This window comes from Strigops habroptila, chromosome W, assembly GCF_004027225.2.
Source record: "Strigops habroptila isolate Jane chromosome W, bStrHab1.2.pri, whole genome shotgun sequence".
Taxonomy (NCBI): domain Eukaryota; kingdom Metazoa; phylum Chordata; class Aves; order Psittaciformes; family Psittacidae; genus Strigops; species Strigops habroptila.
In genome coordinates, this window is record NC_044301.2 from 9,068,205 (window position 1) to 9,091,293 (window position 23,089).

At 42.7% G+C, this 23,089-nt stretch overlaps 1 protein-coding gene across 1 annotated transcript in view; it reads right to left on the reverse strand.

Moving 5' to 3' along the window:
• Window positions 1–4,237: 4,237 nt before the first annotated feature.
• The window catches only part of LOC115619103 (Wilms tumor protein 1-interacting protein homolog), a 119,284-nt gene continuing 100,432 nt past the window's right edge, over window positions 4,238–23,089 (reverse strand). Inside the window, exons 4-8 of the mRNA XM_030511146.1 lie at window positions 16,567–16,629; window positions 14,015–14,145; window positions 12,834–12,885; window positions 7,700–7,768; window positions 4,238–5,311 (exon numbers count right to left, since the gene is read on the reverse strand). Coding sequence (XP_030367006.1) covers window positions 5,159–5,311; window positions 7,700–7,768; window positions 12,834–12,885; window positions 14,015–14,145; window positions 16,567–16,629 — 468 coding nt within the window. The 3' untranslated portion in view covers window positions 4,238–5,158. The remainder of the gene's footprint in view (window positions 5,312–7,699; window positions 7,769–12,833; window positions 12,886–14,014; window positions 14,146–16,566; window positions 16,630–23,089) is intronic.

Here is a 23,089-nt window from a genome sequence, read left to right on the forward strand (position 1 = left end):
TTTCTTTCCTATTCTAATGCCCTGTCTTACGGATCGCATGAGACACTCGTGCTTAGCAGGAACCAGCACGGTTTCCTTGGTTTTAGCAGTGCAAGACCCATTTACACCAGTTGGGAACTGAGCATGTCACTGTTTCCTTACTGTGCCTGGAAGCACTGAGGGGTGCCTCTGGCTTTCATTTGCCTCACCAGAGCAGCCAGTAATTAACTGATCAGTTGACTTTAACATTCCTGCAATAGTTTTAATGTGCCAAATTTTTAATGAACAGGTTTTCTTTGGATAGTACATTTAAGCACTTGAATTACTGTAACTAACTAATGCAGTACTTGTTCTTTGAGGTGATGACTTCCCAGACATGCACATACAAATGTGGGGTGTCCTGGGTTCAGCTGTGTTATTTTTTCCTTCCCAGTAGCTGGTTCAGTGCTGTGTTTTCAACTTTAGCCTAAGAACAATGCTGATAACACACCGTTGTTTTTAGTTGTTGCTAAGTAATGTTTACTCTGATCAAGGACTTTTTCAGTCTCATGCTCTGCCATTGAGGAGAGGCACGGGAAACTGGGAGGAAGCAGAGACAGGACACCTGACCCAAACTGGCCAGAGGGGTATTCCATCCCACAGCATGTCATGCCCAGTGTATAAACTGGGGGGAGTTACCCAGAAGGCCAGATTGCTGCTTGGGTTGGGCTGGGTATCGGTTGGCGGGTGGTGAGCAATTGTATTGTGCATCACTTGTGTTTATTGTTTTCTTTTCCTTTTCCCCTTTTAGTTTTATATTCTCTCCCCTTATTTCCCTTATCATTATTATTATTGGTGGTAGTAGTAGTGGTTTTGTATTATACCTTAGTTACTGGTCTGTTCTTATTTCAACCCATGGGATTTACATTCTTTCGATTCTCCTCCCCATCCCTCCGGGAACAGAGGGGGGAAGAAGGTGGGGGGAGTGAGTGAGTGGCTGTGTGGTTCTGAGTTACCAGCTGGGCTTAAACCACAATATGAGGTTTTGTGGATTTTTTCAACCATGAGACAAATCTTTAAGAATTTGCTTTTAAATGTGTTGCTGGATAGATGCTTATTTTATTGCTTCTAGAAAACCAGCTTTCCACGTGGTTTCTTTCTTTTTGTACAGTTTTCAGTTTGTACTTCTTTGCTGGTTATGTGAGCACAGTGATTTATGTTATCTAATGCAATGTATTTTCTTCCAATGAGACACAAACTGGCAGCACAGGGAAAATGCAGACACGTGTTAGTTCTTATGTGCTCTTAAACAATATGGCAACTTATTTTCGTTGTCTTAGTGTTAAGTGAAGAGATGGTGAGAACTGCATTGAGCACTAGAATAGTATCTTAAATTTGAGTTTTGAACAGTAAGAAAATATTTTTGGTCTTCTGGAGTTTTACTAAAAATTGTGGTTAACTCCATAGCTTTTTAAAATACATAATTCAGCTGATGATAAGCCCAGTAGTGGTGACTGAGGCATGACCTGCAATTTATTCCAGAAACAAATGCCCTCTGCTTAATGTGTGACACTTTCATGTCCAGCTTAGGCATCCAGAGAAGACTGATGTGTCCTACTCAATGTCCAAGTTGTGCAGACATCTGGTAAGGTGAAGTGCAGGGCTAGCAAAAATCCCTCCTGAATAATCTGCATGCCAGATTTAGCAACCATTCATCATACAACAGCTTCCAGTTACACGCTTCCCTGTGGCTCGGATGCCATGCCAGGGAGTGCTACAACACTGTGGACTTTTGTGGTGCTCCCCTCTGGGAGCTAGGTCCTGACTCATAGCCTTCCTGCAGTGCATTTTCCAGTATGCGTTTCCTGCAAGGAGGCCCATGAGGGGCAGTTAATATTTTTAACTAAGTACTCTGTTCTTTTCTACCAGGCTTGTTATGGGTTGGTATAAATTCTTACTGTATGAAGAGTATGTCCTAGATTCTATCGATTACATTTGTGTCACCCATGTGGCGAGGCACTGTGAAAATGCTTTCAGCTGGCCAGCCTTAGTGCCTTTTTTCTTTTTTTTTTTTTTTTTTTAATTCAAGGGCATGAATTGCTCATTTTGAATGAATTTTAAAAAAATTAGGAGAGTGAGAAAATAGCATGTATGTGAAGGTCCTACAAAGTGCAGTACATCTGTTTCAAAGCACAGAAGTGCAGACTAAGTCCCTGAAACAATTGTGGTGTTTGTAACTCTTCTGTGTGCAAATTCTGACTGTGCAAAAGAAAAATTTGCCAAAATAGCCACTGTGTGAAAAACACCAGAAAGTTTCATTTCCAAATGTGAAGTCAGTTGTACTTTGCAAAGCTGGGGTGGCAGAGCTGCAGAGCAGGCCTCTTTGGGGGAGAGGGTGGCGTGACACTAAAGTAGCAGCTTGTGAATATTTTGATTTTGTGAGTCACTGAAGGAAAGAGCATCCCCAAGGGTGGCAGACTGACCAGCTTGATGGAAAGGAAACCCACTGAATGTGAGGAAACCAGGAAGAAACTGGTTCTTGTACTCTTTCCCCAGGCATTCACTTCTGGCCATAGTTGGAAACAAGATACCAGTGCCGATGAACCTTTTGCTTGACAGATAAGAGCTTCTCTTGCAGCACCACTTGTGTGCAGAATGTAAACGTAACCAAGCTCTCATCTGTGCCATGAAGCTGGAGACAAGAAAGTGGCAAAGAGCTTCATAAAGGTAAGATAATATAAAAAAGCATCTCTTTGATCCTATGAGAGCTCTGGCTGTGGTTTCTGAATTACTGTGACTTAGCAAGAATATCAAGAAAATCCCCCCCCCCGGTCCGAGTGCTTTAACATTTTGCAAGTTCATAGCCCAGGCAGCACTCCTCTTCTGGAAGACTCCAAAAAATGATGTGAGCCTTGAGAAGGAAGTGTTCTTCAGTACTGACTGTCCTACACATGAACAAGCCAGACTGGTTAAAGCTTAATTAAAAATTGCCAGAGAGGCTAAATTCTTTTCTAAGTGCAGCTGCAAAACGTTGGCTGTGGGCATATTTTAGACCTTAATTAGTAACACTTGCACTGGAGGACCAGAATCTTTCATGAATGCAGCTGTGATCAATTAATATCAGTTAGGCATTTCTGTAGGCAATACAGGGGTCTCCTGAAACTTGTTTTAGCGCCCACCTAGATTAAAAAAAACCCCAAACCAATTTATATGCAACAAACTACAAAATCAAAGATCACTACAAAGTGTCTTTATTTAAAAAAGCAGATTATAGCATCTAAGGTTAAATGAAACTTCTGACCTTAATATTAAATAACTTAGGATGATAGCAAGTAGCTGCTTCTTTAGATAAATAAATCTACATTTCCCAATTTTTTTCTTCAACAATCAAGGGAATCAAACACTGAAACACAAAACCACAAGTAATTCTAAAGACTAAGACAGAAGCACATTGAAAGGTTTTACAAAGATATATATATATACACACACACAAAAAAATAAACTAATGTATATTTTCAGCATGTAATCTAGTTACGTGATATACAAACTGGGAATTTATATATTTCCTAAAAAACAAAAATCAACATTGGTCCAAGGTTCATGGAAGAAAACATAAATATTTCTCAAATGAAAATTTAAGTCAAATTATATACTCTAGTTATGGCATTAGTTACAGGACGAATCACAAACTTTTAAACTTTTCCTGAAACACAAGAAAGCAGCTTTTGTCTCCTTTAGAGCTTTGGTTTTACTTTACTACTCTGGAATTTCTGGTCTTAAAGAGCTCCTCTAACCATGTTTTCCTTTTGAAGCTCCACCTTACAAAATATATACACACATGTGCACACAAGTGAAAGGAAAAGGAAAGAAACCCAAACAAACCCTCTTTGAAAGCTCAATTATCTGAGTGCATTCTTGCTTTGTTTTTACATTATTATTTTGGTCCTTTATTTGGAATGCGTACTCCAGTGCATGAGGGACTCTGAATTGCCTACAACAGCTTTGTGCTGTAGGGACTTTGCAACATTCCTTATCAAAATGGAAAGGTGTAGTCCTGATGCAAATGAGAACAAGTTATTATTGTTTTAACTGTATGGAAATAGTCTGAAAGTAAAGGCTTCTGAAGAACAATCACATCATAAAACGAACTCTAGAAAGTTTACCTCTGTGTTGAACTGATTTAACATAAAAAATACTCCTTAAGAAAATCATTAAGAGAAGCTTTCGCATTTACATAAGAACACAAATCTGAAAAGCACAAAAACCACTGTCCCCTCTTTTTTTAATAATGTATCAACATACAATCATAAAGCAGTTGGTACCAAATGAAGTCTTGTATAAAACAAGTAGTATAAAGACAAGTGTACCTTTGCATAGAAAGGGGCAGCTAACCCTATTAAACAAAAAACAGCTTTGAAAGATGAATTCTTTAGTAAGTGCCAAATCATCAAGTTGATATGAATGTATTTTGAAACCATGGCTACAGTTGTACATGGCAAGCAATTACAGAGGTCTGTAACTTTCTTCAACTGTTATGACCCTGCATGTGCTAACCTTTTGGATATAATCCTCTGTAACGTAGTTTTTATGAGAGATGCTTGCCATATTTCTTCAACAAGCTAAATAGTCTTTGGATGACTGTGGAACCTTGTAGGATAGAAAGCTGGACTGATGCTTCTTCAGAGAATGCTATTATTTAACCCATGCTGAAAATGTCCTTACTAAAAACACTTGTTTGCTTCCTAAGTTTTAAAAAATGTGAGCCTGTATTCTCTAAGACCATAATTCAACAAAACTAGCTAAAATGCTAGCATTTATCTTATCATGCTTGCTGCAATATGATAAGGTGCTAACTTTTGGAAAGTAATTCTACACTTCTTACTTGGGTGAAATCTCCACTGGAGGAAAGTGAGTAGGGAGTGCAGAACAGCCCTTTGTACCATTGCTTTAGAAATGCTGCCATTTACAGTTACAGTTTAGTGGTGAATTATTTGTTCAAGTAGATGGTGTCTCAGTGAAAACGTCTAGATAAAAGAATGCATATGTACAAGATCAGAAAAGGAACCCTCACCTCTGTTTTAAAAAATAAATAGCTGGTTTAGATGGTTATTACTGGAATCTCATCTTTAAAGGAACAGGAAAGTAATTTTTAGATTTTTGTCTTCTCTTTCAAATGGCTTATTGGTAATGGAAATGTCTTTCAGAGTTCTGTGATATGCATCGGATAGCTTGGAGGTGGATGTGATGGCAGTTCAATATTAAGGCGCCTGATATGACAGCCATGGCAGAGCAAGTGGCCCTCTAATGGGTAACAACGACGGCCTTCCTCATCATTGAGCTGCAAGCCACAATCCTAGAAGAAACATATACATCCTAGGTTAGTGAGTGATTCAGGTAGGTCATCTCACAACAATGTTGACCTACCCAGCATAAGTCTGAGAGCTCCCTCCCATGCCTCTGAAGCCAGCAACCTCAAGAGTTTTTGGCAGGTGGACCCTGACTATCTCATATTAAGCAAAATGATATTGCTGAAATCAAACAGGACCGTCTATAATAGTACCCAGCTTTTTTTTTTCCTGTTGTTTTCCATTCTAGTCTCTTATTCATCTAATAAATGTTGATGCAAATCAAACAAACAAAAAAAAAACAGGCCAAGGACTGACCCTGACGCATACAACCTGGAAGAGGTTAGGACAGTGAAGGAGCCAATTTTACAACAAGGCAGCAGGCAAGAAATGGGGTAGCATAAGTAGAGAATGAGAGTGAGTGGGGAAGAAGGGGAGATGAGACATGTTTTACATCTGAAGCAGGGCTACACTTTCTGTAATTTGGAATTTAAAAAAATTAAACTTCAAGGCCAATGGTCTATCTTTACCTCTGGAACCGGCACATAACTACAGGAACAAAATGGGTGAACAGTAGTGGAGGAGCTGAGATAAAAAGAAGAACAACAAACAATGATCCTGCCTGCTATTATGTATGCTGCAATAGAGACAATCCAGGTTTTCAGTTGTCACCATTATAATTTGGGTGTATAGGTCACTTCAGTATTGAAAACTGATGCAAAGTTTTTAATTGGACACAAAGTATGATTTTTTAGATTTCATGGCTCAAGGTAAAATCCTTAAAGTTTACAATGCTGAAATAAGAATGAAAAATGGGTTTTAAAGTAAGCTTTAAAACTGGAGTGTTAGTTTAGGGAGTCTTTAATCACAGTTTCTGCCAAGGTAGTTTTCTGTGTGTTACTATATATTTTATAATACCTTTGTAGTCCTTTATGTGATATTTAAAATTCAATTCCTCATTAGAATTTACCAATTTCAGATACTCTACAGATGCACCAACTGTTCATACCTTTTTTCCCCCTCTCCAGAATTGGATTCCTTTTCTGCAGTGAGAAAGCCTGCCTTCTCAGTGGATTTCAGTTTTAGAATGGGAGTCTATTGATCTATAAACCTGCTTAAACTTTTCAGCAGAAGTTAAGTGGTTGTACAAAAGAGATGATGTAGAAAAGCAGCAACACTGACCACTGACCTTTGCATGGCCACCAGGTGATGATGACTAACAGCATTTCAGAAGTGGCTAGTAAGTTTTCAGAGACTTTGCAAAAGTCTCCATGTGAATACCTCAAAATACTGGCACTAACTTTTCTAGCATGATTCTGGGACAGCAGTGACTCAGCATGTACAGTTTGAGAGCCTGATTTGAGACCATTAGGCAGTAACTGACCCCTGTTGACACATGGCTAACCCCTTATTATTTCTGTACATAAATGCACTCTGCCATTCTGGGCAGATGTGGAGGCGGCTTGATTTGCCTCAAACTGGAAGGAGAATGGAGAAACAAATAATGAAACAGAACTGAAAATAACCCCCCATTGGGACATTCTAACATAAAGTCAATAGCCTGAGAGAGAAGGGGAGGGAGCTGTCATCTTAGGTGAAGCCTGCACAAAGCAATAGATGAGGGAAGAAGGAGGAGGGAAGTACAGCTCTCCAAAATTGTGCGATTTCCTGTGCCAATTTCTCGTTAAAATTTAATAGAGAAGGATGGAGTATCAGGTATCTCTGTTGGAAGGAGATAGCTGAGTGGATGGGGTCTTCCTTACATTTAGGTTCATATACATTTCAAGATGCCCTGAATTTTGTTATTTTCTCTCTCAATTGGAAGTCTCTTTGTAAAACCTTTTTTGCAAAAGTGCATGGAAGATAGCATTGCTGCATTTCTGCCTCTGCTGCTAAGACAGGTAGCAGTTAGTATCAGTGTGGATATTTGCATGTTATATCAGAGTGCCATGCCTACTGCAAAAGAGGAGTTTTGGGTTGATCCCAAATTAAACAGTTTGTTTCCCTCCTCATGCCTCTGGATGCAGAGCTAGGACTGAACTCAGCTCTCCTCTCCAAAGCAAGAGCATTAATCCCACAACTTGATCTGCTCCAATAAAAGTTTAAATTTTCTGCACAAAAAGAAACTACTTCCCAAAAAGTAACATAGTGGTATCCCTATCTCTTTTCTACTAAACCAAAACCCAAACTGATTTGGTACTGGGGATGGCAGCAGCACTTGCAGACCAGCTAGCACTCATCACTCCCTCTGCCTCTCTCCAGGAGCCGTGGGGCAGAGCCCTACCTGCCCAGGCGTGCAAGAGCCAGCAAGTGCACCTTGGGGTACGAGTCAGGCACCTACCAAGAGGCTGCTAGATATTAGCAAAGCCTTGCCATGGGGCAGGCTGGACGCTTACTTCGCAGTGATAGCACTCCACATGGTAGTCTTTGTCCATTGACACCACCCGAATGGTCTCCTCGGAGTCCTGTTGGGGAAGCAGAGAGAAGGTAAGAGTGGGCTTGTAAGTGGCGTTTTCTCAATCTTCTTTCAGTGCCCAGCCTATTGCTTTGCAGAGCTGTTTCCCTGGGGGATCCCCTCCTCCTCCACAGAGCAGGGCTCTGTGACCACTGGGGGTCTTGTCCCTGGTGCACAGCCCTGCACCACTGGTTTTGCTGTTTAGGAGCAGCATGGGTGTCTGATATATCTAAGCTGTAGAGGTAATTTGGGAAGTGTAGCCAATACTTTATCCTCAAGGGACAAACTTGTCTTGAAATCTAATAATTTTCCAAGGGCACCCAGGTTCTGAATGAATTACCAGCCAAAAACTATGATCTGCTGATTGGGTAACTTTTCCTTGTAGACATCTTGGCCTGAGTTTTCCAGGACTTGTATTCCCCTCAAACCATCTGCTGCACAGCTATTTTGCTAATGCACATGTCACTGTATGTGCTCCATAGAGGGTTACATACCAGTCCATCAGGTAATTATGTGCACAGGCCAAAACCTCAGCATGAGGGTAGATGCAGTGAAGTTGTATAATTCCTGGCCGAGCCCCAGGCCCTGCAGAGCAGCCTATACCCTTCTTGTAACCTCACAGACTTCCTGATCCACTCTGAAGCCTCTGAAGACAGAGCTCATTAAATCTCTCGATCTCTTGTCTTGCACTGTTTCCAGTTCCAGGTGTGGTTTAGAGCATCAGATATAATGTAAACTGTGTCTGAGAGAAGCTATGGGCAAGTTAGTACCTGCGCTGCTAGACCTGAACTAACCTAAGAAAACTCCATGGGAACATGGAGTCTATCCTGCTAGACATCAGATGAGTCAGCAATAGGACAGCTTTTTCTTTCCCACCTTTTGTTTTTCTTTTTAAGTAATTTTGTAAGACACAAATCCAGTGAAATTTACATAGGGGTTTTCTCTTCACATCCCATCACCAGAACAAGCAGTTCTGACTCAGCCTTTATGAGGTTTTTAATTATGTGAGACCTGGCCATGTAACAGAAATAATAATGACAAATGAAAATGCGCCTTAAAAAAGCTAGGTGCATTTGGCAGGTTAATAAATGGTTAGAACGGTGGAGCCATAGTGAGGGGTTTGGTTATTTAGAACACGGGACTCAATTTGGGAGGCCAGGTCTACTGGAGGGTGGTGGAGCTGGTCTGACAAAGAAGGGGAAGAGCTGTTTTGGTAGGAGGCTTGCCAGGCTGGTCAAGAAAGCTTTAAACTAGATGCGTTGGGGGAGGGGGACATCGATCCATCCCAACACTCCTGGGCAGTTGCCAGCACCTGTAATAAGTGCTTGGAGCGATGCACAGATATTTCAGCTGCTCCAGCCATTGAGTCAGCTCCATTTGGAGCTCGGCTCAGATGCCTCTATACAAACACCTGTAGTACGGGGAACAAACAAGAGGAATTAGAGATGTGTGCAAAGCTATAGAGATATGATGACACTGGTATCACAGAAACATGGTGGGATGGCTCCTATGACTGGAGTGTCGGAATGGAAGGTTACAGGCTGTTTACAAAAGACAGGCCCGGCAGATGGGGAAGGGGCGTTGTTTATGTCAGCGATAGGCTGGAGAGTATGGAACTCTGTCTGGGGACAGGTGATGAGTCAACAGAGAGCTTGTGGGTCAGGGTCAAAGGGAGAACAGCAATGGGGGACATTACGGTGGGGATCTGTTACAGGCCACCTGATCAAGAGGACTCTGTGGATGAAGCGCTCTACAGACAGATAGGAGCAGCCTCACGCTTGCAGGCCCTTGTCCTCATGGGGGACTTCAACCATCCTGATATCCGTTGGAGGGACAGTACAACCTGGCACAACCAATCCAGGAGGTTCCTCAGTTGTGTGGAAGACAGCTTCCTCTTTCAAGCAATAGAGGAGCCAACAAGGAGAGGTGCCCTGCTTGACCTCATGCTCACCAACAGGGAGGGACTGGTTGGAAATGTGATGCTCCAGGGCAGCCTTGGCTCTAGTGATCACGAGATGGTTGAGTTTGAGATCCTCGGGACAGTGAGAAGAGCATGCAGCAAGCTCACTGCCCTGGACTTCAAGAGAGCAGAATTTGGCCTCTTCAGGAACCTGCTTAGTAAGGTTCCATGGGATATAGTCCTAGAGGGCAGGGGGGGCCCAAGACTGCTGGTCGATATTCAAGGATCACCTGCTACGTGCTCAAGAGTGTTGCATCCCGACTAGAAGGAAGTGCGGCAGGAGGGCCAGGAGACCTCCATGGATGGATAAGGAGCTGCTGAGGAAACTTAGAGGGGAAAAAAGAAGCTTATAGAAGGTGGAATCGAGGACAGGCGGCCTGGGAAGAACAAAGGAACGTTGTCTGGGAAGCTAGGGACCAGGTTAGGAAAGCTAAGGCCCAGCTAGAATTAAATCTGGCAAGGGATGTCAAAGATAACAGGAAAGGCTTCTATAGGTACGTAGCAAATAAGACAGACTAGGGACAACATGGGCCCTCTCTGGAAGCTATCAGGAGAACTGGCTACCCTGGATTTGGAGAAGGCTGAGGTTCTTAATGACTTCTTTGCCTCAGTCTTTACTTGCAAGTGCTCTGACCACAGCACCCAAGATTGGAAGGCAGATGCAGGAACTGTGAGAACGAAGACCTTAGGCCCACTGTAGGAGAGGATCAGGTTCGAGATCATCTTAAGAACCTGAATGTGCACAAGTCCATGGGAACTGATGAAATCCATCCTCGGGTCCTGAAGGAGCTGGCGAATGAAGTTGCTAAGCCACTGTCCATCATATTTGAAAAATCCTGGCAGTCAGGTGAAGTTCCTGATGACTGGAAGAAAGGTAATATAACCCCCATTTTCAAGAAGGGGAAGGTGGAAGACCCAGGGAACTACAGACCAGTCAGTCTCAACTCTGTGCCTGGCAAAATCTTGGAGCAGATTCTCCTGGAAAGCATGCTAAGGCACATGAAAAATGATGAGGTGGTTGGTGACAGCCAACATGGTTTTACTAAGGGGAAATCCTGCCTGACCAATTTGGTGGCCTTCTATGATGGGGCTATGGAACTGATGGACAGCGGGAGAGCAGTTGACGTCATCTACCTGGACTTGTGCAAAGTGTTCGACACTGTCCCGCACGACATCCTTGTCTCTAAATTGGATAGACATCAATTTGATGGATGGACCACTCGGTGGATAAAGAATTGGCTGGATGGCCTCACGCAAAGAGTTGTGGTGAACGGCACAATGTCCAATTGGAGACCAGTAATGAGTGGTGTCCCTCAGGGATCGGTATTGGGACCTGTCCTGTTCAACATCTTTGTCGGCGACATGGACAGTGGGATTGAGTGCACCCTCAGCAAGTTTGCTGATGACAACAAGCTGTGTGGTTCGGTTGATACACTGGAGGGAAGGGATGCCATCCAGAGGGACCTTGACATGCTTGAGAGGTGGGCCAATGCCAACCTTATGAAGTTTAACCAAGCCAAGTGTAAGGTCCTACACCTGGGTCAGGGCAATCCCAGGCACAGCTACAGGTTGGGCAGAGAAGAGATTCAGAGCAGCCCTGTGGAGAAGGTCTTGGGGGTGTTGGTTGATGAGAAGCTTAACATGAGCTGGCAGTGTGCGCTTGCAGCCCAGAAAGCCAACTGTATCCTGGGCTGCATCAAAAGCAGCGTGACCAGCAGGTCAAAGGAGGTGATCCTGCCCCTCTACTCTGCTCTCGTGAGAACTCACTTGGAGTATTGTGGACAGTTCTGGTGTCCTCAACATAAAAAGGACATGGAGCTGTTGGAGCAAGTCCAGAGGAGGGCCACGAGGATGATAAGAGGGCTGGAGCACCTCCCGTATAAAGACAGGCTGAGAAAGTTGGGGCTGTTCAGCCTGGAGAAGAGAAGGCTGCATGGAGACCTCATAGCAGCCTTCCAGTATCTGAAGGGGGCCTACAAGGATGCTGGGGAGGGACTCTTCCTTAGGGACTGTAGTGGTAGGACAAGGGGTAATGGGTTCAAACTTAAACAGGGGAAGTTTAGATTAGATATAAGGAAGAAGTTCTTTACAGTGAGGGTGGTGAGGCACTGGAATGGGTTGCCCAAGGAAGTTGTGGATGCTCCATCCCTGGCGGTGTTCAAGGCCAGGTTGGACGGAGCCTTGGATGACATGGTTTAGTGCGAGGTGCCCCTGCCCATGGCAGGGGGGTTGGAACTGGATGATCTTAAGGTCCTTTCCAACCCTTACTATTCTATGATTCTATGAATGGAACGTGCAGAGTGATGGAGGTAGGCATGCTGAGAGGCTCTAGCCCCAGGCACAGCAGCTTACAGCATGCAAGCTCTGGCTCTGTAAACTTGACAAGAGGAAAAGGAGGGAGGTGCTGAGGCCCCTGCTTACAAATGATCTGGTCAGTGACCTCAGCAATGGGAATTCAGAGGGTCCTGCACCCTGAGAGTCTGAGGGAGCACCACTGCGGGCAGGCAGAAAAAGGATGTCTTAATGCAGAAGTCTTATCATGCTAACTGTACTGTCAGGATAAGCTGAGGATGCAAGTACATCTTCACCTGGCTTCCCTCTTAGCCAACTTTTCTGCTGCCTTCTCCACCCTTGTAAGCACTTTTATTACATTGCCACCCCAGGACAAGAGACTATGTGGCCCTCTCACAGGGTCAGGGTAACCCTCAGCTGTCTTTTCAAGTTTGGGCATCTTAACAGATACACATCAGAAATGCAGATGTAGCAGACAAGGAAAACTGCTACTTGAGCTAATAGGAGATTCTAAAAATAAACAGGGCTTTTCAGGTTGTTCTTGGAGCCCCAGTCAGAGCTTTCAATTAAATGAGATTTATAACAGCATAATTAAGAGCTGGAAAGCACCCTAAAGATACAAAGTACTAAGCTGCATAAGTAGTATGACTATTACAACCTCTGGGAATGTTTGGGAGTGATGTTACTCTGAACTGTATTTAATTTAGTATCTGACATAGTATAGATTCTGGAAGAGGGAGGAAAAGCATCAAATGTGTTTTTAGAAAGTGTTCATATGCCAACAGCTGTTTTCTCTAAAGAGTCAATGCATGTTAACATGTACCTGTGCTGGTAGTATCGGCTGGTTACAGGAAGCGCATTTTGGTGCAAAAACCCTAGGGTGCAAGAAGAAATGTTCAAATCACATTTAAAGCTTCTTCAAAAAGTACAACCAAAAGACCTATTCTAATCATGCCTTGTTTTTAGCAAAATGTAGATCCACAGGATTTGAAACTCCTCTAAATGTTTGATGATATTTGGGGAAAAGGAGATTTGGAGGAGACCGATCTAGTCCGGCTTTATTGCTTAGCTCTTCCTGACCACTAGGCATAGTGAACCCAGCCCTCTTCCCACATATGCCATTTCTCTTACCTTCCTTTACTCATAAAGCCATTCCAATTCTTCCAGAGGTTCACTGCTTTGACTGCAAAGCGGCTCCTGACTTGGGGACTGTCACTGACATCAGGAAGACATAACTATGCTAAATAGGAGAGGGGCTGATCATGGCTAGGATCTACTTAAACCAAATACATCAACTGGTCTTATTAACTACAGCTGCACTTTATGACAGTCACTGGGCCAACACTCACTCTGTCCTTGTAACACAGTCACCTTGGTACCAATAGGGTTGAGTACTCTTGCAGCATAAGCTGAGTTACTGGTTGAATGGGGCTAAGAGCACATTGCCTTTGAGTGGGAGCAGAAAGGAGTCCAAATGCAATCACTTAAACCACAAAACTTTTTTGTCAGGTGAGGCTATAATCATTCTAACACTAGCTGCTAATTACATGTCTACTGTCCAGTCTAGGTTAACCTAATTTACACACACCAGTGTCATGCACTACCAGAACATCAATTCTTAGAAACAGCCAGCAGAAACCTACCATCGCTTGCAGAATTATCCTGATCTAATTAGTATTGAAAGTCCTGAAAGAAGTAGAGAAACAGCCACCAGAAAAGTACATCCTCTGACATAACTTGATTTTCAATCTCACTTGGCCACTGTATGCTACACTGGGCCCATGAAGTGACCTTTAATATAACTTTAAAATACTTTACAAATGCCAACATGTGAGAGCAGCACTTGATAGACGTCCGAGCAAACAGAAATGACCCTTTTTATGTACAACTTACATAGGATTATAATTATAAGGCTTATAACTATAAGGCTTATATAGGCTTATAACTATACCAATAATTTAACTACTATAATTTTTCTAAGCATCAATGGATTTGCATACTTACGTATGGTAGTCTTTGACACAGTAAATATTGTTCTCCACATCTACAGTGAAAGGGACTCCATCCAAACACTCGTTACACACCATGCAGCGGAAGCAGCCAGGATGGTATGACTTTCCAAGGGCCTGCAAGATCTTAAGAGGAGGCAAACAGCAAAATAAGCAGATGCATGGTTGCATGAGATCCAACTCCCATATACTGCTGTGTCTGATTCTTAATAATGACAGTGAGAAAAGCTCTTCAAGATGAAATTACCACTCTGCAGATCTGTCAGCAAGAGGCCTTTTAAAACAATCAACTTGCTTATTTCAGTGGGTTTCAGTTGGCTCCCAATAAAGAGAGCAAACTGTGAAAATCAGTCCAACACCCATCAGTTGTAGCTCTGCAGGGCCAGTACTGCCAACAGAGATTAAAACCAGCTTCAGATACCACTTACTGGAAAATCTGTTGCAGCCAAACACAAGTTATTGTGATACAGAGTTAATTCACAAAACTTAACAGGCTGTGACAGACAGAATCCAAACCAGTCATTACTCAAACTTGAAAAGTAAAATACCAGACCAACCAAATAAATAGGTGTCCCTTCATTATTTAAGGATCCTAATCCACCACAGTTACTGACTGGTTATTGCTTGGTCATAGGGGCCCATCAGTTTCTGTTAAAATTCCATCTGTATCCATGTGTTTGGATACAGATCCATCCATCTGCCCAGGCTTTTCCCATGCTGACCTTCTCTATTGCATTTTAAAGGTTTCAAGAAAGGGCCTGATGCAGTCAGTCTCAGCTACACCACTACAGAACAAATCCCCACCCTCCTGGCATCCTTGTCTATAACCCTCGCTGTGGCACTGGGACATCAAGGAGGATGCACCAAGCATCTGGAACAAGCCTCTGGGAAGAGTGAAACACGGTATCATCTTCAGGCACCACCAACTGCATACATTTTCAGGTATAAGAAATACCTTTGGAAGGTAATTTCAAAAAGTATCTGCTAGCAGCAGTGCTCAGCTTGGAGCTGCTAATAAGCTGGAGATGAAAAATCTCCACAGGCCAATCTCCATGGCCCTGTAGATGATTCTATGAATAAAGACTGAATCAACAGGAAATAAGAAGTGCCACATCAGAAAAATGCACAAAGTCAATTGAATTTAACCTTTTTCCCTCCTCTAATGAAGCCCTATAGTTCAGTTTTGGTTTGCAAGCCTGTTCCTAGCCAGAAACAACTTGCCTGTGTGTGTTGCGATCAAGGCAGCTATGCAACACACACTGTTAGCCTGGCATGGTTGTGCAGCCACCCCTTTGCACAGAGCAACTCCTAATTCAACTGCACTTTCAGCCTTGAACAGCTTCCGGTGTGCTCAGGGCTGTGGGGCTGCAGCTCCCTGCTCCTTAGCTGCACATGGGCACCGCTGCTGTGCAGGCATGTTTATTGTATCTGTGCTCCCAGGGAGGAACATGAAGGAATTAACCAACCAAGACTGCTTAATTCCTGGAGCTCCCAGAGCTGTTTCCTTTTGTCAGAGCACACTTCCTGATGGGAGAAGGGCAGACAAGCACCTGCCAAGCTTCCAGCTACAGAGCTCCACCAATGAGATATTATGGACTCTAGTCTGGGATTCTGCCACTACGGGCCAGTGCAAAGCATGCAAGTCAGGATACCCCTCTCCCACCATGACAGAAATCTAGAAATTTGCTCTTGGGCTAAAACAAACAATATCCTTGTCCATCCAGTGGTGCCAGGATATGAGCCAGAATCTTTGTTAGTGAAGTCTCTGTTCCAGCTTGTATTGAACCTCCATGTTTGCATCACAATAGTTACTTCCATTAGGCATACTGAAGTTCACATACATAAAGAAAGAGGAAAATAGATATACTACATGATCTGCACTACTTCAGTGCGCAAGCCACTTCATTTTGTTTGGGAATTTCTGATTAGGACAAACAGACTAAATTCTTCCTGTTTTTACCCACTGAAATAAATGATGCCAGCAGTATCTGGTCCAACCCACAGCTCTTTGATTCTGACTGCTATCTCCCTACAAATCCCAGTGGCAAAATGCATTTTAACTGACATGGAGCAAGTGGCAGAAGATAAATAAAGTCAGTCACATAGCAGGCAACAAACCTCAGGACTATCGATACTGTCCCTCTCCTCTCTAGCCCAGATTCCATCCACTTGACAGAGCTCACTCTTGCTATTCTACTGTCTTACAGAGCACACCCTATTTTCCTTTACCATGTTCTCATACAAAGCTGTGCTGTATTTTTCCCCCTTAGTATTAAAATTCTATTTATCTTTCTGTTTTTAAACTGGCATGTGGCAGAACAAACAGCCTCCCGTGATCTCAGCTAGAAAAGAAGCCCAACTTACTATACTTTAAGAGTAATAGAGCATGAAGGTATTTTTATTTACTGCCTCAGTTTCAAATGTTAGATTGAAAGCAGTAAGGACACAATGATAGTCTGACTAGGGAAAAGCACAATGTCTCACAGTGCAGTGCCCAAAGTACATGAACAGCAAGCTGCCCCACAGTTAGGGATTTAGGTCTCTTACCATTTCCATTATGAGGTGTCCACAAACAAAGCACTTGTCTGCTGTTTGCTGAAAACCTGAATACTATTCAAATGACAGAAAAAGAGAGGATTATTAGTAGCCACTCCTCTAGCTGCAGAAATACCTTTTAAGTGAACGCTGTGCTATTTTACAGCCTGTGCTATATATATGATAACAAACTATACAATAGGTTTGGGAGATAGTAGAAGCCTTTGCTTTGCTCTTGCAGCATGCTCAGATACCAGCTTGGCCTTCTGATCCAGTGCAAAGTTTCCATTGAGATGATTTTTATTTCTGAAGCCTATTTGACAAGTTTGTGTTTGGTGTGTTAGAAATAGCTTGAATTAACTCTTTTGATTGATGTTGTGTAAGTAAATAACACAGGACTTACCTCCCAACTCCTATTCAAATTAGTGACCAGATGCTTACTGACCTCAGATTTTGACCTACATTTCACTCTATATGCAGGCTAGAAAAATGAAGACAGGCCCAAGGAGGATTTAAGCTGCCTCATGGATACCAAGCATTTTATCCAGGGAAGAATCTAAAAGTCTAGTCATAGGAGCTTGGGCTTCCTGCACAATGTGGACAACAGTAAGGTACCTCAGAAAGATGATACAAACCCCAACCAGCCTATGCTCCAGCCTGCAGTGGGAAATGGGAAGGCTGGTCAGGCCTGGCAGCAGAGCCCTCTCAGGTTCAAATGCCAGGGGCATGGCAGCAGGGAGGCACTTTGCCCATTTGGGACCAAAGCTCTGTGTTCCCTGCCTGAGTTGTTTTGACCTTAACTTTGTACTTGCATCCCCAAAGCAGATCCTGTTTCAGATGCCAAAGTCTGTCTTTAGCCCTGTGTTTAGAAGTATACAAAAAATACCAAGGTTATCAGGCCAGACAACTGACATACCAAACAACCACCCTACAGGCAAGAGGCATTTGCCTGAGGAACTCCAGCCATGTAATTTTGAAACTGGTATTTGCAGTGGCTGAACTTTACCCTCACCCACTGCAGTCCCATATAAGCAAAGTGCTGCGTGTGCACTCTTTCCTGCCAGAGGAAAGGGGTGCCCAGTTATTTGTATGGTATTGCAGAGCGATGCTTATTTCAGCAATTAAGGTTGTAGCAAAGCTCACCTGAAACATACTTTAGTTGCACAAGATAAAAGAGAGAGAATGGGAAGGATGAGTGTAAACTGGACTCTTCTCCTAGAGCACAGGTTAATTGGTTCAGGCATCTAATGTATCCTCAGAGCCTCAGCCCAACAGAGTTTACAGCTTGCTCCATTCCCCCCTTGATTTAGTGAGGATTAACTGTCCCCTCACATTCACAAGCCAGTGTTTCCCAGCCTAGAGCTGCCATATGTTTTCTTTTTTATTGGTGTGAAAGGATTACATATTATTTCCCATCAATACATTGGAGACAAAATTATTGTTGCTATGCAACAGATTATGAAGGAAAAGGTCTCGCAAACTCTTTGACGGGACCAGAAAGTCAGTAAGTGACAGTGTGGCAGCTGTCACAGCTCCAGATTTACTACACACTGAGGAACACAGCTCATGCAATCCTAAGAAACTGAAACTTCATCAAAAGAGACCAGGGTGCTGAGGAACAAATACAGAGTCCAACAGTCCTAGCTGGCTATTTCTACAAGATACCAGTTTTTGCCTTTTTTCTTTTTCTTATAGATGCAGAACAGAAGGCCTCACTGCTTGGGATGCTTCTTGGCTGCACTGTATCTGAGTAACCATCTGGCTAGACTATTTCCTAAGGTTGCAAACTCGAGGGTTACTGGAAACAGATGGGTAGGTCCAAGTGGCGCAGACAGCAAAGGATTAACAATAGTACAAACCCAGGTAATTCTAAAATCCTGCTGGAACGAATTTACCAGCACCATCTGGCTGTCACTTGATAAGGAATGCAAAGGAGCATTTACCCAGCTATTGATTAAGAGGGAACATTAGTCCCCAAGAACAGAATGGTATAGTGGTCAGAATACTGTCATTTATTGCTAACTAGATTGTCATAAATTACACTGTCAGAAAGAAAGGTTTTGCTGACACAAAATCACTCTTTATATGACTAACCCTATTAAACTAAAACCATGATTTGTTTTTAACAAGAGAATTGTTATTTGTCAAACACATCCAAAACTGGATTACCCAATTACGACTTTGCAAACTTGCGGTAAGTCTAATTAGCAGTGATAACATATTTCATGGGTTCGGGGAGCTGTCCTTTACCACTACACTCTCTTCTGATCACAGTCTCAATCCCAGACAAACAGTGAGATCAGGGTTTTGGATTAATCTCTGCTTGTGCTTTAAATCTACTTGGACTGGAACAGAATAACAGCCTCAGATCCCAGCAGCAGTTTTCTACATGATGGTAGTACTGTGAACACTGGTGTTTAAAGGTAAACAATAAATTATTTTCTCTACATTTTTGTAGCTCACTTGTCAACTTCTGCTTTGTAGTGTTTGTTCTTAACTTGGAGACTTCAAACAGGGCTCTCGTGCTAAGTTTTTCAATTTTAGAAGCAGAGCTTACAAAGTCTTAAAATACTAATTAAAATTGGCAACCTCTGTCTTTGAAGCATTTTATTATTAACCTTCACAAAACTTGTGTGTGCAACGAGAGAGAACTTGTGACTTGCTCCAGACTGCAGACAAGGCAGAATGGCCTCTTTATTATCTCTCAGCACACCCAAGAGCCTCCCTGATGGTGGGTGCCCAGTGTGGCTGGGTGGAAGAAGAACTGGTCCCCCAGAGCTTGTAAACTAGGTAACTGCAAGAGAAGAGGAGATTATGTTCTACAGACTTGTAGCCTCTTTTATTACTGACATAGTTGGAGGGGGAAAATGAGCTTTTGCACACACCAGCCTCCCTCACAACCTGGAGACATGAAAAAAAATTGAGGCGAAACAGTGAAGTAATGCAGGCTGATAGGCAAGAGCCTTGTAGAGAAGACAACTTCACAGCTATGCTTCCCGTGCACAGGGTATTTTATACATGCAGTTTCATTTGGGATGTAAGCAGTCCCGGGCTCAGTTCTAGACTTACTCTATAAAGTTTTGTATGTGACAGGTTTTGTTTGGGTTTTTTTTTTATTTTTTTTTAAATTTTGCTGGCAGACCAGTAAGATGATGTAAATACAGACCAGTCTCAAACTAGATGGAAATGTTCAGAAATCTACAGACAGTCTGCACCTAGGACAAATAAGCGTAATTTTCAACTTTCCCAAATATTCATTATAGATACTCATTAAGCATATATAAAAACATTAAAAGAAGTTGTTTTAAAAAGAACACCTCTGAGATTCAAAGCTGAAAATGAACTATTACCCTTTACTCTCACTTCTGTGACTTAGAAATAAGATGCTAGTTACCAGGATGCAAAGAAAACAAGTGCATGTTGAAAAGCTGGCATAGTATTTTTCCTGATTTCATAGTTTGGTCCCAACTGTTTCCTCCATATTTACCTTGTCCTTGACTTCTCTCCCAGGATAACAAAATCTCACTTTATGTGCATGAATCAAGAATTTGTAATCAAGCTCCCCACTGATACTTATATAAAATAAGACTCTGGGAAACTAAATAAACCTTGAGAAATATGTTAATTATGTTAGAAGAGTAAAAATAAAGTATAAGACTTGGCTGGCTGATCTTTTCTTTTGTTTGCTGTCAAATATACTTTGATTATCAAACAGGCAAAAAAACTCTCTAATGATTCTGTCCAAAAGTCTTTGTTTCAATGCAAGAGGAAAACAAGTCCCCTTCTGTCCTGAATATTTAGGCCTCTTACTGTCCTCCTGTGATAATCTTGGGGCTTATAACTCTTCTGTCTAATGTGCAATATATCCAAAAAGACATTAACAATGACTTTTGAGCATATAATGAACAATTATGCATGGAGGATAATCCCACCAAGTACTATGAGAAACAATTTCTCCTGTCTGCCCTCAGTCCTGTAACCAAGCCTGGTTGTCTACCCAGGGTCTTTTAAAGTTTGACCTTCTCACCATGATTTTCTAAAGCAAAAACATTCAGAAAATAGTATGCATGAAAAAGGCTTACAGGACCCCAAATTTCTACCTTAGGCAACGTCAGATCTCTGAAAAGACATGTCGCTGCTTCTCCTTCGCATGCTTAACCGTGCCCAAGAAGAGGCTGATGCACTTCCCTGCTGTTATGCACTCAACAAAACAAAACCTTCCTCCTGGAAACAGACCCTGGAATCTCATTCGGGCCCGTTTTCTTCTTTGATGAGGATGTTCAAAACCTGCTAAAGGCCTGTGCAAGCAGATAGAGAGGGTTACATTTCAGTAGGTGTGGCAGTTGCTGCCCCAGTAATGGTACAAAACTGTAAAAACTACAATTCACTGTTACAGCACTGCAAACTTGCCAACTGTGATTGCTCAGTCTAGACTTGAGATTCCTACACTTTTATGCTTTAAGGGCTTCTGAAAGGGATGATCAGGAGTTTTTTGCCAAAACACCTCAGGCATTTAATTCTGAAAACTAATTTCTGAATAATGTATTCCAATCCCAGGCTGCTTGTAATCCCTCACACTCTCTTCTCCTTGGTTTCCCATTAGAGGAGCATCTGTCTTCTCGCTGCTTTATTGTTTGCTTTCTGCATGGGACCCTCAGTACATGGGACACAACAATACAAGAAATTAATGGGATCATGTTAAGAGAGGGAGAAAATATCAAATTTGGTTTCATGCAGATGGGGTTTTGCTGGTTTTTTTACACACATATTTAAATGCAGCGATTAAACTGAACTGAACAAAATGGGGCCTTCTCAGGCTCAAAGATATGGGAGCCTCATGTCAGGTGGCAGAGATTAAAGGAAAACAGTCCAGAACTTACTCTTCATCTTACTGAAACCCTTTCATATACCCTGTTGCTTAACCCTGTATTGCTGCCAGTGAGGAAACACTACCACAGCTTATCTTCTTGCTTCTGTGTTTCTACTTTGTTATGTTTGAAGGACATGGGTAGGACAAGGAGGGACTTCATGTTCTGCACAGAAGTAACAATTGGTCTGGCTATGCACAAAACTGCCATAAATAAAGAATTCAGCTGGCAGATAACCTTGCCTTAGCAGTCAGGCATTTCATAGCCTCTGAGAAGGGAATAGCCATTTAATTCCTAGAGAGCCTACAGAGACCCATGCGTACACTCACCAAGGCTATTTTCTGTCCAATTAATTAAGAGACAATAATGATTTTCTTACCTAGAACTTCCTTAAACTCCTGCGGAAGCTTTGCAGTAACAATGATCAAGTAAAAAGCTTGAAGCAACAACTTTAAATCTGCCTCATATACAGCCCAAAAATCTATTAACTCAATTCACATCATAAATTTATACTCTTACTGGGGGTTATTTATTGTCACTGCTACCATCTATTATGTTGTCATGGTTTAAGCTTATCAGGGTCCGATTGGAGAAAACCCCAGTGTCGGACCCTGTTTCAGTTCGTGATCCCAAGAGTGAAATTAAGAGGCAAACAAGGTCAAGTACCGTAATCAATCAGTTGGTTTATTAAGAAAGGACAATTATTATAAAAAAGGGAAATTATTGTAATAGTGATAGGACAGACGGGAAGAAGGATGGAAATTGTCCGGGGTTCAGCTATAGCAGTCATTTTTCTCCTTCTTAGTAGCTGGTGCATGCTGTGTTTTTTAACTTTCAGCCTGGGAACAACGCTGATAACACTGATGTTTTTAGTTGTTGCTAAGTAATGTTTACTCCGACCAAGGACTTTCTCAGTCTCATGCTTTGCCAGGGAGGAGGGGAAGCCGAGAGGAAGCAGAGACAGGACACCTGACCCAAACTAGCCAAAGGGGTATTCCATCCCATGGCACGTCATGGTCAGTATATAAACCAGGGGGAGTTACCCGGAAGGCCCAGATCACTGCTCGGGTCGGGCTGGGTATCGGTCGGCGGGTGGTGAGCAATTGTATCCTCTGCCCTTGTTATTTCCCTTATCATTATTATTATTGGTGGTAGCAGTAGTGGTTTTGTATTATACCTTAGTTACTGGACTGCTCTTATCTCAACCCATGGGAGTTACATTCTTCCGATTCTCCTCCCCATCCCTCCGGGAGCGGGGGGAGGAAGAAGGGGGGGAGTGAGCGAGCGGTTGTGTGGTTCCGAGTTACCAGCTGGGCTCAAACCACGACAAAATGAAGCAAGGATTCGGGGTGCAGAGAGAGTCACCACTGTGGATCCAGCAGTGTCCCGGGGATCCATTGTCGTCGGACGTGGTGGGAGTCCAAGAGTCCGTAGTAGTCGTCGGAGATGGGTGTCCTCGTGAACGTGTCCTTCTGGAGTTGTCCCCTTGAAGGTACACTTGGAGGTGTCCTGATGGAGTTGCCCTCATGGCAATGTCTCATGGAGGGTGTCCCTCAGGGTCCATAGTAGTCATCAGTGGAGAGTGTCCTCACAGAGGTGTCCTCCTGGAGACATCCTCATGGCAATGGCTCCTTTTCGTGATTACCTTTTCCCCCTTTTATAATGAG